This window comes from Pollachius pollachius, assembly GCF_949987615.1.
Source record: "Pollachius pollachius genome assembly, chromosome: 18".
Lineage (NCBI taxonomy): Eukaryota > Metazoa > Chordata > Actinopteri > Gadiformes > Gadidae > Pollachius > Pollachius pollachius.
In genome coordinates this window covers 13,214,162-13,228,946 of record NC_136951.1, presented here as the reverse complement: position 1 = coordinate 13,228,946, position 14,785 = coordinate 13,214,162, and the positions used below count along the sequence as shown (strand labels likewise).

Sequence of the window (14,785 nt, the reverse complement as noted above, 5' to 3'; positions counted from 1 at the left end):
GGGTGGGAGAGGAGAGAGAGTGGGAGAGGAGCAGAGTGGGAGAGGGGGAGAGGAGCAGAGTGGGAGAGGAGGAGGGTGGGAGAGGAGCAGAGTGGAAGAGGGATGGGTAGAGGAGCAGAGGGGGGAGGGGGGAGAGGAGGAGAGGGGGAGAGGAGGAGAAGCAGCGAGAGCCGGGGACCTCTCAGCCCTGTCTGTGTGACCCTGTAGCAGACCCTACCCTGTCAGCTGTCACCTGTACTGACGTATTTAAAGGACTTTTGGGGCGGGGTTACGATGTAACGGTGCACTTTTGATACGCTTTAGGTAACGTCCGTTATCTTTTAGCCAAAGTATATATAGATTTATATACAGGGTTGATTCCAGTACTAGTCATGGATATTAAGACTTAACTTAAGGACACTTTTTGTAATAAATCATCACAATGAGTCTTGCAGATAGCGGTGTTGAGGTTTATATTATAAATGACGGGGATCATAAAGGGAATAAATGTTTTGTTAGCATTGCCTTTTAATTCATATTCATAGTTGAGTCCACGTGTAAGTTGGGGGTTCAGTGTTTACGAGGATGACTCTTAGACTTTAGGATGAAGAGTCGACTGACGGACGGACGGCTGTCCTTTCTCCCTCCCCTCTTCCTCTCCTCTTGAGCAAAATGAAAAGAGCACGTTGCAATTTCCTTTATGATGCATTCCAAACACTTCTTTCCTTCTTGATAAAAAGATTCCCTGACCTTGTCCTGTTTGATATCGGTGTGTTATAGATATGTACAGTTTGTATGACACTATCTGTTGGGTTTTGGCATCCATTTTAAGGTCCACCACCTGGTTCTTAGTGCATTGGTGAACATGTTGTTGGTTTGGGATGGATGGAGAACGTCTGGTTGGGTTAAAATGGTGATATTGTGTACACCCCCCCCCCCCCCCCCCCCCCCCCCCCCCACTGTCACCTCCGTTACATCAGACTACTTACTGCTAAAGCGTAATTTATTGCCTCTGTTTCATTTGTTTTGCCCGTTACTGTATGTTACCCATGTGTTCAGATTCATTGTTCTTGTGAAAGTTACTAAAGAAAAGACGTACCAAACGTACAACTGTCGATCTCTATTGTTCTCATGTTTCAACTTCACCAGTAAACGTTTTTCCCGTTTCAATTTTACAAGGGCTGTAAAGTTTAGGAATTATGCGAGGTGGTTTGAATGGAACAGGGCATTTGTAATTTAAGGTCTGGACGATAATCAATAAACGGTAATGATTCCAATCAGACTGTTTGAATTTTTTTTTTACAACATCATGAAAATGTTGCAGTCCAACTTGTTGAATTTCCTAACGGAATAGTGGCCTATCGATAAAAGCGTTGGCCCATTTAGTCAAATTTGTGGTATAATAGATTGAACCTATATCTGAGATGAAAGAGCCGAACCAGAATATTGAATAGTTTTTATGTTAAAGCTATACATGCAACTTTATGGTGTCATTTATTAACCAAAAGGACGCAATGGGTGGGTTTTCAGGCATGCTCGTGCACGTGCCTGTCATATCCTTATCGGCAGGACGTCGCGGTCACGACGCTACACTAACGCGCGGTCACGACTCTTCTACGCACCGTCTAGAAGCGGAATCTGAAGGTAAGTTTGTCTTTGTTTTACAGAATATTTGTGTCTTTGAGTTTTGTAGATACACAATCTTTATTTCCCATAAAGTAGTCATTTTCGTCGTTGACATGAACTTTAAACATTTATTTTCATCAATGACAGGAATGTAGGCCTGCATTTACTAGTCAGCATTTATGACTAGGACCACTTATTGAGTTGGAATGATACGCTTTTACTAACTTGTGAACCTTTTCCTCTTGTGAAACACAATATAAGCCTATCTAAAGATTCACAGCTCAACCCCCTCATTATAGCGTCATTTTATCCTTCAATGAGACTAAAGATTTTCCTCTATATATACATATAGTATAATATATTTTATACATTTCTTCCAAATGTATGGTGTTTTTCCCCGACATATAATGAGGAAATGCTTCTCTGCTGCAAATAACAACTTCCTTCTTGTGATTTACTAATACCAGAAACTGTGGTTGAATATTTTCTTTTCTATTGTTGCAAACTACAAAGAGCAACGGGCATATGCATGTCTACAATAGTATTCTACAATAGTGTGTTCATGATATTTTATATAAATATGTAGTGATTCAAAAGCCCCATCAGTTGTGTATTCACCAGCTCTGGTCAAAATGTCCACAGTCTGTCGAGCGTTCGACTGCTGCTGCGTTTCAAAGCTTCGTCTGCTCTGGTTCCCCAGATGTGGAAGTCCGCCGCGGGACACAATGTCAGCGCCAAGGCGTCTGCAGAACCCGACGACTGGGAGACCGACCCCGACTTTGAGGTGAGTCTCAACAGCCTTCAGACATACGGACAGACGCCTGGACCTACAGACGCTTGGGCCGTCCACCAGCTGCCAAGAAGCCCTCATCCAAAAGAGGACGCACATATAAACAATATTATCTTTATTAATGTCATCCCTAGTCTTTTATATTCTTCGCTGCTCACATCCCTTGGGGACAAAACGTTCTGTCAAACAAGGTTCAGATCCCCTTTTTGTTTTGGGGGGGGGTGTTTCAGAACGACGTCTCGGAGCAGGAGCAGCGATGGGGGGCAAAGACCATCGAGGGGTCGGGGCGCTCGGAGCACATCAGGTGAGCTAGCCCACCACCCGGAGCGCCGGCACCCTCCGAGGGGTACCCACAGCGGACCGTGTGAAGGAACCACAGGGCAGACAGACAGACAGAGCAGACAGACAGACCGAGCAGACAGACCAGGTCTCTGGGGCTGGAGTCGATCGGTCCAGAGAGAGCTTCCGCTGACACAGTTTTAACAGGAAGAGGAAGTTGGAGGGGAGCGCGTGCGGTCGATGCAGCAGAGATTCACTCCTAATATGGCTGCTAGCTCTGGGTGATGACTGTGCCCCGGTCGACCAATCAGGTCGCACCAGGCCGTGCATACGTAATTAAAATATGGAGCAAAGTTAGCATCAGGCACCACCAAGCCATGAAGGAAGTGTGTCTCAAGAGGAAAACCGATCCACTTATTAAACGAGACGAGAAAACTTTGGACTGCCAATATGTTTTTAAATAGTATTTGAGGATTTGTCTCTCGAGCCCCCACCACTCTGACTTTCCCCTGATGCCCCCCCCCCCCGCAGTGTGGCAGAGCTGAGGGAGGCGGTGTCCATGGAGCACCAGCGGGGGAAGGAGAAAGAGCAGGCGGCGGCCCCCCAGGCCTCCTACGGGTACGGGGGCCGCTTCGGCGTGGAGAAGGACCGCATGGACAAGGTGGGACGCCTCATGACGGCATCACTCTTAAGGGCTGATTATAGTTCCACGTTCACGCAACCCAAGGACCACGCAGACGCTTCGACGCAGTCGTGAACCTGTTTTCTGCGGCGGGGTTTAGTGAGCGGACCAATCACAGCCCCTGCTGCTGCGTCGCCTCGACGGAAGGTCGACATTTTTGGGAGGCGCACGTCAGGCCCTTGCGGTGGATGCAAGGAGGGTCCGCAAGGACGCAACGGGTCTGTAACCCCCTTGTGTTGCGTGAACGTTGGACCCTAATCAGCCCTTTACCCCTCTCTGTTACTGCTGATGTCACCCCCAAAGCTCCCTTCTGGGATTGACAAGTCAATCATATTTAACGTTAACTAAGGATCATTTCGATAGATTCATAAGTTTATGAATTTTCCCCTGAATAATTGATTGCTCCACATTTCCACATCCCAGACTACAAATGGCTAACAAGAGCTCATGAGTCAGTAATCAACTTATGACATTGCCACTATCATAAGCCCTTTTGCTGTTTACAATTATTACAAAGCTTGAACAGGAGGTCACTGAACCTTAGTCATCCTCTGCCCTTCATTATAAACCTGCTTCATTTCCCAGGGGGCCATGGGGCACGACTTCGTGGCGCAGGTGGAGCGCCACTCCTCTCAAACCGACGCGGCGCGAGGCTTTGGAGGAAAGTTTGGCGTCCAGAAGGACCGCATGGACAAGGTAGTGGGGGGGACAGCGAGGGGGACGTAGTGATGCCGGGCTGAGGCGATGCTGACATCACTTCCTGTCTCCGCAGGCCGCCCTCGGGTTCGAGCACAAGGAGAAGGTAGAGCAGCACGCGTCTCAGAAAGGTATTCTGCTCTGGTTTGAGTTCTACTTTATTCAGACTGAAATCAATTTTTCTTGCCTTTAGCCTTGTTTCTGTGTTTACTCATTATGACGTTTGATCCGAAAAATGATTCACTGAGTCAAAAAATCGGAGTCAAAATGATTGACTCAGATAAAGGAACAGCAGGTGGGGGGGAGAGGAAGATTAACTCAAGGTTCCCCTTAGAGAGGATCCTCTCTAAGGTGAAGATCCCCTCTAAGGGAGCTGATCAGCTCCCCAACAACGGAGAGGGACGGGTCTGGGGGGGGTGCCAGAAGGAGGAAGGGGAACATAGTAAATGTCAGAGGAGATGGTTCATTCTTCTTCAGAAGTCCTAGATCAGATGCCCTGTTCTAAGGCTCCTGTCTTGGGTCTGCTGCTAGATCACTCGAAGGGGTTTGGAGGAAAGTACGGAGTGGAGAAGGAGAAGGTGGACCGAAGCGCGCTGGGATACGACTACAAAGGACAGACGGAGAAGCACCAGTCACAGAGAGGTGGGGTCAAGGGTCATACCTTTTTCGGTTTTTATCTCAAACTTATGTGAGTTTATTCAATGGTTATTTGAAAGTTCTGCCAACTCACCTCATGCTGAATCCTCACTGTGACCTTTCACCCCGTGCCAGACTACGCTAAGGGCTTCGGCGGGAAGTTTGGCGTCGACAAGGACAACGTGGACAAAGCGGCGATGGGCTACGACTACAAAGGAGAGACGGAGAAGCACCAGTCCCAGAAAGGTGGGTCAGAGCTCCGTTCCTCCAGGTGTAAACCAGGTATGCTGCTGTGGTGCCACTGACCTACTGGTTGTTTTTTTCTAGATTATTCCAAGGGCTTTGGAGGGCGGTATGGCGTGCAGACGGACCGCGTGGATAAAGTGAGTACGCTGCCCTGTTGAGACGCTCTCATGGAGGGGGAGGGGGGAGTGTCGTCTGGCCTCAGGGATGCTACAGGTAGGCTTCGGTTAGTTGGGTCCGAACAGAGAACCTTCGGACTGGGAATCGAACACCGTAACCACTGGACTGAGTATTACTGACTGGGTTGATTAAAAGCTGTGTTCTGTGTTCTAACCCCTCCACTAAAGGCTTTGTTCTGGGTTGTAACCCCTCCACTAAAGGCTGTGTTCTGGGTTCTAACCCCTCCACTAAAGGCTGTGTTCTGGGTTCTAACCCCTCCACTAGAGGCTGTGTTGTGTGCGCTAACCCCTCCAGAGTGTCACTAAAGGCTGGGCTCTGTGTTCTAATCCCCCCAGAGCGCCTCTTCCTTCACGGACATGGAGCAGCCCTCCTCTGCATACACCAAGACCCAGCCATTGGAGGCTGGTAAGTGTCACTCACCAACGTTCTGCCAATCAAACAACATAACCGGAGGAATAGTTTAAGTAATTAAAGTTCAGAAAGTGCATAAATTTTGTTATAAAAAGCTTTTTAGGAAATGCTTCCATTCACATTTCCTTCAGATGCATGTTATGATGTAGCAGGTAGGCTGCGGATATTGGGAATCGGACCCGGAAACCTTTTGGCTTTAAGGAGTCACAGCCTTGGCACTATCCTGCTACCTATCTATCTATATATTTATAACCACCACCAGCCAGCGCCGGCACTGGCAAACTGAAGTCCCGCTTTGAGGACATGGCCAAGGCGTCCGGGGAGGAGAATAAGAGGAGGGTGGAGGAGGAAAGGGAGAGGAGGCGCGCCAGAGAGGAGAAGGAACAACAGGAGACCAGGCGCAGGCAGCAGGTAACGGAACACGCAGAACCTCCCGGGACAGAAGACGTTCCTTCATCGTCTGGAGCATCTCCAGAGGAACCTGGAGGAACCTTCTGATGTGTGACATCTTTCATCCGTTAGGCGGAGACGGACAGAGAGGAGGAGAGGGCGAGAGAGGAGGAGAGGAAGCGAGAGGAGGAGAGGGAGCAGAGGGAGCGAGGGGAGACTCAAGGCAGGCAGCAGGTAACGATGACACAACACCTGTGAAAGAAGCCATTCCTCTTCATCGGAAGAACATCTGAGTGACCATTCAAGGTTTTAAGTCTTCTTCGCTTTGTCCTTTAGAAGGAGAGGGAGCGAGAGGTGGAGAGGATGCGAGAGGAGCAGATGGAACGAGAGGAGATCCAACGCAGAGAGCAGGTAACGGCATGTTTTTATTGTTCATCCTCTTGGTCCTACAAAGAGAAGATTCTGGCGTATGCAAACCTGAGGTTCTTTACTTCAGGAGGAGAGCGGCCGGGAGGAGCTGGGGCATCCCGGTTACCCTCAACCTGTCCCCGACATGGAGTCCTCAGGAGAACTGGCTGAAGATGTGAGGCTACTTTCAGTTCTATTCAATTCAAAGGAGCTTTATTGGCAAAATCAACCTTACTATTGCCAATGGATCACATTTTGAGACTATAGAAAAATAATGTTGACTTGGATAGAGAAAAATATAAAATGATAAAGAAACTGGCAAGAAGGTATCAAGTATGAAGTGGTAAAATAGTGAAACATAAGGTTTCAAGGAAGTAAAATATAAAAAATGATCATATAAAATAGCAAGCCATTAAGTACAACCAATACAAAGTTGTATTGTGTATGTTGCATACTTCTATTGTGATATTCTAAAAGTTATACTTTTCACCAACGTGGGCTCCATGGCAACACGAGGCAGTGGTCATCGTAACCAATCGTGTTGTCGTTCTGCTTCCAGGAAGAGCCGTTGTATGACGAGCCACCGTCTTTACCCACACGCTCGGCGGACTTCCTGGATTACGGTCCACCTCTTCCTGTTCTACAGGAAGAGCCGTTGTACGACGAGCCGCCAAATTTACCCACACGCTCGGAGGACTTCCTGGATTATGGTCAACCTCTTCCTGTTCCACAGGAAGAGGTTCCACAGGAAGAGGTAGAGGAAGGCGACTATGAGGATGTGGAATCCCCACCTCCAGCACCAGGTGAGTGGTTGAATCAACACTAAGGCGTGGCCCAATCAACACTAAGGCATGGCCCAATCAACACTAAGGCATGGCCTAATCAACACTAAGGCGTGGCCCAATCACCACTAAGGCGTGGCCCAATCACCACTAAGGCGTGGCCCAATCAACACTGAGGCCTGGCCTAATCAACACTAATGGGGCATTTCCACCGGTGGGCATGCTTTGGCCCAGCACGCCTCAGCCCAATAGTGAAGGTGCGGTATAGCCCAGCTCAGTTACGGCTCGCATTTCCACCGCTGACAGCACCCTTATTTTTACCGGGGTTTAAGCTGGATGGCGATAGCCGCGGCAGCTACGTAAGCATCTTGACCTCATAGCAGCCCGACACAGTGTAGCCAGCTAATAAATCCAGGGAAAAGAAGAAAACGACACAATGAACAAAGAGCAACATTGTAGGATGTCAAAGAAGGACATCAAACTTTTGCGCGACATTTTCTTCAATAAATGAAGCTTTCGCTGTTGTCCAGAAATACCTTGAGCGTACTGCGTTTGTTTATTATCCCCCTGTCGCATGGAAGTGACGATTCTGTCGACCAACCAACGGACGGTGTCTGTAGCTCGAACTTGTTGGCACCCTTTCAGACGTCTCAACAGTAACCTAACGGAGGAGTACTGCGAGATGAGTACGGCTTATCTCGGCTCAGTCCATAACACGCGAACCGTGCCGCACTTTTGCATACTGAACCAGCCCGCACCCGCCGGTGGAAATGTGCCATCGTGGGCCCAATGGAATTTCAATGTGCAGATGCAGAAAATTGATAAAGCATTCAAACCACTTCATCCTCACATCAATAATGCAGCAGATGTTGATTGGGTTAAACAATGTGTGGGTGGAAGCAGAATGGGGCCCCTGGCTGGGACTGGGACCCCTGGCCAGAGCATGGCCCCTTGCTGGGACTGGGGCCCCTGGCCAGAACATGGCCCCTGGCTGGGACTGGGGCCCCTGGCCAGAACATGGCCCCTGGCTTGGACTGGGGCCCCTGGCCAGAACATGAACCCTGGCTTGGACTGGGGCCCCTGGCCAGAGCATGGCCCATGGCTTATTCTGGGGTCCCTGGCCATGGCATGGCCCCTTGCTCGGACTGGGACCCTTGGCCAGAGCATGGCCCCTGGCTTGGACTGGGGCCCCTGGCCAGAGCATGGCCCATGGCTTATTCTGGGGTCCCTGGCCAGAGCATGGCCCCTGGCTAGGACGTAGCGAGCAGACACTAAACCTACTGTGGCGTCTCCCAGATTCAGACATGGGATACGAAGACCTGACGTGCGGCCAGACAGCGAGGGCTCTGTACAGCTACGAGGGAGGTATGTAGAGATCTCCTCCTCCTCACGGGGCCACTGGAGAGGAGCGTGAGGTTCTGGGTCGTTGTTATGTTGTTTGGACAGTGGGGTACATTGGGGATCAAACCCCGATTCTTTCAGCCGATGTTAAGAAACCTACACTAGTTTGCGCTCGTGTTAAATGTGAGTGATTATATTAAGCTATTTTCTGGTCTTCCAGACTTAAAAACTGAAATATAAAATGTTGCCATGATGGATCATTTTAATACAGCCATGTTCTGTAACAATATGATAACATGCAACATTCCAGACGCTGAAGACGAGATCGCTTTCGAGGAGGATGACATCATCACCCACATCGAGATGGTGGACGAGGGCTGGTGGCGGGGGCAGAGGGGGGGGCGCAGCGGACTGTTCCCCGCCGCCTACGTCCAGCTGGTCCCATGAGGGCGGGGCTAGACGCCACTCACCATTCTTTTAAATTTGAAGTTATTTTCAGGAAATCTAAAGGATCAGTTATGGTTCCACGTCAACGCAATGAACATGCAGACACTCCGACGCAGTCGTGAACCCATTTTCTTTCTGCGTCAGTTTTTTTTTAATATAATTACAGCTCTTGCTGCGTTGCCTCAACGCAAGATTAAACATTTTTGGGAGGCACACGTCAGGCCCTTGCGGTGGACATAAGGAGTCCGCTAGGATGTAATGGGTCCATAAACCCCCTTGCATTGCGTTGACGTGGAACAATAACTGAGCCTTAAGCCTGCGCTGTCGCTTTTTCCACTGCTTTCATTCAGACTTTGATGGAAGCTTGTTGAGCTTCAATGGAGCTTGAGAAATTGATTTGTAGCATTTTTACTTTTAGCCTAGCAGTTAGAAGTGGACACGTTTTATTATATGCAATTCAAATTATTTTAAACTAAAGTGACAGTATTGAAAAAGTGACTTCCTGGAGGCAGGAGAAAGACCACTCCAATAATACTGAGTAGAGCTTGTGTGCTCGGTATTTGAGTAATACTGTGTTTAGGAAAGGGAGTAGTAATTAAATAAAATCTCAATGGAAATAAATATTTATAAATTAGGAATATGGTGCAACACTTTTTTGTTTAATCCCAGCCAAACTAATAAAAACTTTGACAAAATGTATATACAAATGATTTTTTATTCCCATTTGTGTATCGCCGTCAGCCCGGTGGCTGAATGTGGAGGAAAAGAAGCTGTAAAACAGCATATTAAAAAAGGTAGAGGGTCCATTTTACTGAATACCCACAAAGAACATAGAGGGGCTTACAGTCGCCCACCTGGGAACATCTGTTTAGTTTGACCACAAGGTCCTTGAACATTTCTGAAGAAGACAACATGAACAGAAACGTGTTCTCTGCTTTGAATAAGATGATCATCCACATGTCCATCCGTGTTCATACACCCAGGCACATCATTCCAGGACTGTAATCCCAGCATGTGGAGGCAGAGCCAATGTCCTTCGGGTCTATCCCGGTCACCACGCCATGCCTTTCTTGTTCTTGAACTTTCCGCCCTTCTTGGCGTGCCGCTTGCCCTTGAGCTTCTTGGCCTGCCGCTGGTTCATCCAGGTGGGGTACTGGCCGTTCTCGTCAAGGTGGGTCTTCTTGCAGCGCTTCCCGTCCAAATCCATCTTCCCATCTAGAAGAACATGCACATAGAATCCCTTTAGATTGTGATCCCTAAACAAGGATACATCCAGGATACACAGGAAAACAAACAGACCTCATGAAACCATAACCAAAGCCCCGGTAAATTACTGGGATAACCTTTCAGGCACCGCTAGTGATTTTCACTATTCCCAAATGCAGCTACGTTCTGGGAGACTTCCTGCTTTTGCCTTTTCACACTTGGCACAGCAATAAAGGAATAGATGAGCTAAGGAGTCAATCCAGCTGATGGTAGTAATATAATACTTAATGATGCCAGCCGCCGTGGCATGCCATTCAAGCATGGGGAGATGCTTAAATACAAACACTTCATGTGTAGGGATGGGGATCGAAACCCGGTTCTATCAAGGACCCGGTTCCACTTTTTTCAAAACCCGAAAATCATTAACGTTTGGGTTTATCAATACCACTATCGAGTCCTGTTGTTCACTTATTATTTTTGTCCCTCGAGTCGCGTCACAGCATTTAAATCAAATCAATCCAATCACTGCAGCGTGTCCACCAATGTTTTTTAATGTAATTGTAAGCAAACGGGTATTATAAATAAAACAAGTGAAGTCTGGCAGTTAACTTTGCTCTAGAGGATGGCTGAACGGGCGAAAATCATTTATTGTAAAGGGGGGAACACAACCTCAATGGCCAAGCACATTAGCATTGTGCATCAAATAAAGGCCAAATGCAGTACCTTCGACTGTCTCCTCCATCTCCTGTCGCACCACAGACGGGCACGTCTTAATCATCCACTCAAACTACGAGCGGTAATCGCACACAGACATTGTCACTAGTCCCGTCAGTTAAAAATAGTAATCCAATTGTGAAATTGGTGTTGCAATCAGCAGCAAACAAGCTAGTTATCTTAAAAAGTAAATAAAGTTTCAGATGTACTGCGTGATGATGTGTTGAGGTTGGCTCAGTAAAACGACTGTTAGGTTATCATGATGCGTTCAAATGTAACATAAAGAAACGGTAAATTTAGTTTTTGGTGAGAAACATGAGTAAAACTGTATTACTAATTTTTCTGTATTACTAATAGAGTTGTATAGTGCTCTCATCATTTTATTTTATATAACAAAAACTACTGATGTCAATATTTATTAAGAATTACATATTTAATTTAAAATGCAATTAATTATTTCCTAAATATCTTCCTCATCACTAAAAATTTCCACAAATCACTTCGTATTTACACCAATTAATAGAAAAGTATCGATAAAGACTCGGATAGTTAAGGAGTATCGAAAATGGTATCGATATCAATTAATATTAATGATCCCATCCCCATCCCTATTCATGTGTGAATCCCGATTTTCTTCAAAAACGGATTAGATGCGAAAGTCAGTCTCATTGTAGAAATCACAGCACAGTAATAGGACAACAAGGGAGACTCGTAGAGAGTACCCCGTCATAGGGGTGTATATGTGAACTGGGCTGTCAACATTATCTGGATCTCTCTCACACACACACGAGCTCACCATCCACCTCTCCGTCCACTTTCTTCTCCGTGAGTTTGGCGGCTGGCACCACGGTGGCGATCTCCTGGATGCCGTCCATCACGTCGTCCATCGCGACCTTCCCGTCCGTCGCCAGGGCCTTCTTTAACCGGGCCAGCTCTTTCGGCTCGTTCTTCTTCCTCTTCTCCGCCCGCATCTTCCTCTTCCATTTGCTCCTCAGGCTCTTCGCCATCTTCCTTAACTCGTCTGCAACAACATGAGGGAAAACGTGTGGTCAGGAGACACGTGTTGGCCAACGTTACATACCTTTAAAAACATTCACATTTATGTAAAATGTGGTTTCACTGATCGGTTTATTTTCAGCCTTCTTTAACATAACATGCATATGTCGATCAGACACCAGAACAGCTCGTTAGCCATCGCAGGCTAAACTGTAGCTGCGGTTTATTCCGTTTATCTCGAGCCGTTACACATTTAACACACAGTTAAATAAAGATATATTCACAGAAATACCAAAACCAGCCATAACAATCAGGTCTAACTCACCGAAACAAAAGTAGAACGCCAAGAACACCGCAGGACCAACTTCACACGTTACACGTGTTTACCACAGAAACGATGAATGACGCACGTTCCAATAAGGAGGGCGCTGATTGGCTGTCACCGGGGTTCCAGCCTGTGACTTGGTCTCAGCTGATTGGCTACGAGCGACTGGCACCCCGGAAGTCGGAAGGATTGTAAACATAAAGAAGTTGAGACCATATGGAGGTCTGAGTGTAATGTTTTTATATTTAATTGTATACGTGAACATCCAAATAAGGGAATAATGACCCCTGGGAAGTAAATAATAATTATTAAAGAGTTAAGTAAGAAGAAAATGGCAGAAGAAGCCATGAGAAGCAACGCTTTAACTTCACCGGCTGAACCGAGAAGCTGTTCAGCAGGTGGGTCTCAGGTCCCCTCCCGCTGGGTCCAGAGCCCCTCGCTCGGTCCAGGTGGGACTGAGGTCCCCCGGCGCTGCGTCCAGAGCCCCCCGCTGGGTTCAGGTGGGACTCAGATGGGAATGGAGCTGCTGGACGCGGCTGCAGAGCAGTTCATCGTCCACCGGGATTTCCAGACTTCGTTTGGTTTATGTGAGAAAGGCCTGACTCTTCTGGAGGACAACGAACAGGAACACAGCAGGTAGGACCACCAGTCCGTCTCCATGGAGACAGGGGAGGGTCTCATCTTCTACCTTTCATTTGGGGCAGGATAGTCTGGGGTGTTTGACTAACTTAGGTATCGGATTCAATCTCCAATGTCCGCAGGTGACCTGTAAGCATCTGGGCAAGATGCCATCATAACCATACCGTCTCCTTAATGGCATGCAGTTTGACCTCTAAGTCCCGTTGCATTGAAGCATGTTCTAATCGAGGCGTTCCTGCAGGGGGGCGGAGGTGAAGGAGGGTCTGTGTATCCTGGGGGTCCAAGCCCTGGCAGAGCTCGACCAGTGGCCCGCGGCCCTCCCTTGGGTCCTCCGCCAGTACGAGCGACCGGAGGAGATCCCGGCCCAGATCATGCAGATGTGGTAGGAGATCTCTACAGTGGTTTTGGTTTTTGTATGACTTAAAGTTGTCATGTTTTCTTTGTTTTTCACTGTGTTTGATTCCTCCCCGTCTGTCTGACAGCATCCTCCTCTACTCTAAAGTGGGCCAGGAGGCGGCGGTGCAGGAGGCCGCCGGCGCCTGGCTGCTCTGCCCCGCGGGCGCCGGGCCGGGCCCCTACAGGACGGTGGCGGAGCTGTACCTCCTGTGCGTGCTGCTGCCCCTCGGGCGCACGGACGACGCGCGACGGCTGGTCCTGGGCGAGGTGGGCGGCCGGGCGTTCAGCGAGGACCAGAGGCAGCTGGCCCTGGAGGTGGTGATGGAGAAGGAAGCCCAGGGCCAGGAGACGCCGGATGGCTCCAGTCGCAGCCCGAGCCCGGGTGTCCCTGTGGCCGCCTTGCCCCCTGGAGGTTAGGAACAGGACTTCTGTCTCAGCCCACGCTTTGCATGAGACACGTTGTTACCATCGTTGAAGGATTTGAATTGTCACTGAGTTATAAGTATCCACAAACTTGAGTTCTTCTGTTTTAAAAATACCAAAAGAGAAAAATAAAATGTTGAAATCCTTTAACATTCATCGCACTTCAGAGTTTAGTTTGGAATGCTAGTGGCTAAAGTATTTTACTTCCTGCTGAAAGGTTCTGTGTTCGATCCCCAACGACCAGACCCTTTAATCCGATATCATCCCTAATCAAGTTGCACTAACCCCTACCTACTCCTTAGAGGATTTGGCCGATATGTTATGGACACAGGTTAATTGTTGATGTTGTAAAGATTTTAATCATGATTTTGTTTTACTCACTCAGTGTAATTTGCATTGCACAAAAGTGTCAGAGTACCTTAGTCAGAGAGTACCTTGTTTATGAGCTGCCCCTTTTCTGGGTGTGTTGTGGCGTACAGGAGCCCTGATGGACAAACTACGAGCGATGCTGCGACTCTTGTGCAGAAGCCTGTCTCTGAGCAGGGCTGGGTGGGTTCCTCTGCGCAGACTGTTCATGGCTCTGGTCATCGTCTACATCCTGGTGGTGAGAATGAACCCAGGTCAGTTCCCTCCCTCCCTCCTCTCCCTCACTCCTATGATCATTCAAAACATCTCTCAAAACACACCTTTAAGATTAATTTCTCTCTGTTATTCTGGCACTTTGTAATTAAGTTGGTTGCATTCTGCCATCTCACCCCTAGATGCTGCAACATTTTATCCACTGGCCTTTCAATACAAATATAATGAGTCGTTTTCCCCCATATGTTTTCCTTCTCTACAGCACTTCCTTCTTCCTACCTCTGGATCTCCAAACTCGTCCAGCTGTTGAAGCAGATGTGGAGCGTGATGTTTAAACAGCAGTATTCCGCCTAACTCCGATGAGAGGACTCTGAAGAGCAGAAAACTGTCTTTGATTCTTTGTTCTGTTAAACATGTGTGAGTGAGGTGCTGGTTGTCCTCCGGAGAAAGACGATGAGAAGCACAAACTATATTTCTATATTAAGTTTTTAATTTGGTGGAAGTCTTTTAGATTCAGAGTAAAGTCTTGTCTGTCTGTGAAATGAGAGAAAGAAATGTCTCTTGTGTTTTTTAATAAAGTAATATTTCATATGTGCGTTCAAATGTCCTGTGGTCCT

General features: G+C 47.8%; 3 protein-coding genes across 3 annotated transcripts; 2 read left to right on the top strand and 1 right to left on the bottom strand.

The window, feature by feature from the left end:
* The first annotated feature begins 1,561 nt into the window (after positions 1–1,561).
* Positions 1,562–9,589, top strand: hcls1 (hematopoietic cell-specific Lyn substrate 1). The gene is made up of 17 exons (XM_079755451.1): positions 1,562–1,623; positions 2,306–2,389; positions 2,626–2,699; positions 3,206–3,335; positions 3,942–4,052; positions 4,129–4,183; positions 4,584–4,694; positions 4,824–4,934; positions 5,016–5,071; positions 5,447–5,516; positions 5,785–5,933; positions 6,045–6,146; positions 6,249–6,323; positions 6,409–6,495; positions 6,880–7,123; positions 8,399–8,467; positions 8,754–9,589. The coding sequence occupies exons 2-17, from the start codon at positions 2,306–2,308 to the stop codon at positions 8,888–8,890; spliced, it is 1,665 nt and encodes a 554-aa protein (XP_079611577.1). The 5' UTR covers positions 1,562–1,623; the 3' UTR covers positions 8,891–9,589.
* Positions 9,590–9,627: 38 nt separating this feature from the next.
* llph (LLP homolog, long-term synaptic facilitation factor) lies at positions 9,628–12,203 on the bottom strand. Its single transcript, XM_079755452.1, has 3 exons — positions 12,132–12,203; positions 11,607–11,831; positions 9,628–10,105 (listed from the first exon to the last, which is right to left on the bottom strand). Exons 2-3 carry the CDS (start codon positions 11,815–11,817, stop codon positions 9,942–9,944), a joined length of 375 nt encoding a protein of 124 aa, XP_079611578.1. The 5' UTR covers positions 11,818–11,831; positions 12,132–12,203; the 3' UTR covers positions 9,628–9,941.
* A 105-nt stretch (positions 12,204–12,308) lies between these two features.
* Positions 12,309–14,746, top strand: pex26 (peroxisomal biogenesis factor 26). Its single transcript, XM_079756241.1, has 5 exons — positions 12,309–12,767; positions 13,012–13,152; positions 13,253–13,578; positions 14,069–14,209; positions 14,431–14,746. The coding sequence occupies exons 1-5, from the start codon at positions 12,463–12,465 to the stop codon at positions 14,520–14,522; spliced, it is 1,005 nt and encodes a 334-aa protein (XP_079612367.1). The 5' UTR covers positions 12,309–12,462; the 3' UTR covers positions 14,523–14,746.
* Positions 14,747–14,785: the final 39 nt, after the last annotated feature.

What these genes read in the sequence shown, in the direction of transcription:
- hcls1 (XM_079755451.1), top strand. Translation starts at nt 2,306, where the DNA reads ATGTGGAAGTCCGCCGCGGGACACAATGTCAGCGCCAAGGCGTCTGCA. An exon ending in GGGCGCTCGGAGCACATCAG is followed by an intron (nt 2,700 to 3,205) that starts GTGAGCTAGCCC and finishes CCCCCCCCGCAG; the next exon opens with TGTGGCAGAGCTGAGGGAGG. An exon ending in GAAGCACCAGTCACAGAGAG is followed by an intron (nt 4,695 to 4,823) that starts GTGGGGTCAAGG and finishes ACCCCGTGCCAG; the next exon opens with ACTACGCTAAGGGCTTCGGC.
- llph (XM_079755452.1), bottom strand. Translation starts at nt 11,817, where the DNA reads ATGGCGAAGAGCCTGAGGAGCAAATGGAAGAGGAAGATGCGGGCGGAG. An exon ending in AGTGGACGGAGAGGTGGATG is followed by an intron (nt 10,106 to 11,606) that starts GTGAGCTCGTGT and finishes ATGTTCTTCTAG; the next exon opens with ATGGGAAGATGGATTTGGAC.
- pex26 (XM_079756241.1), top strand. Translation starts at nt 12,463, where the DNA reads ATGGCAGAAGAAGCCATGAGAAGCAACGCTTTAACTTCACCGGCTGAA. An exon ending in GCCCAGATCATGCAGATGTG is followed by an intron (nt 13,153 to 13,252) that starts GTAGGAGATCTC and finishes TCTGTCTGACAG; the next exon opens with CATCCTCCTCTACTCTAAAG. An exon ending in GGCCGCCTTGCCCCCTGGAG is followed by an intron (nt 13,579 to 14,068) that starts GTTAGGAACAGG and finishes TGTGGCGTACAG; the next exon opens with GAGCCCTGATGGACAAACTA.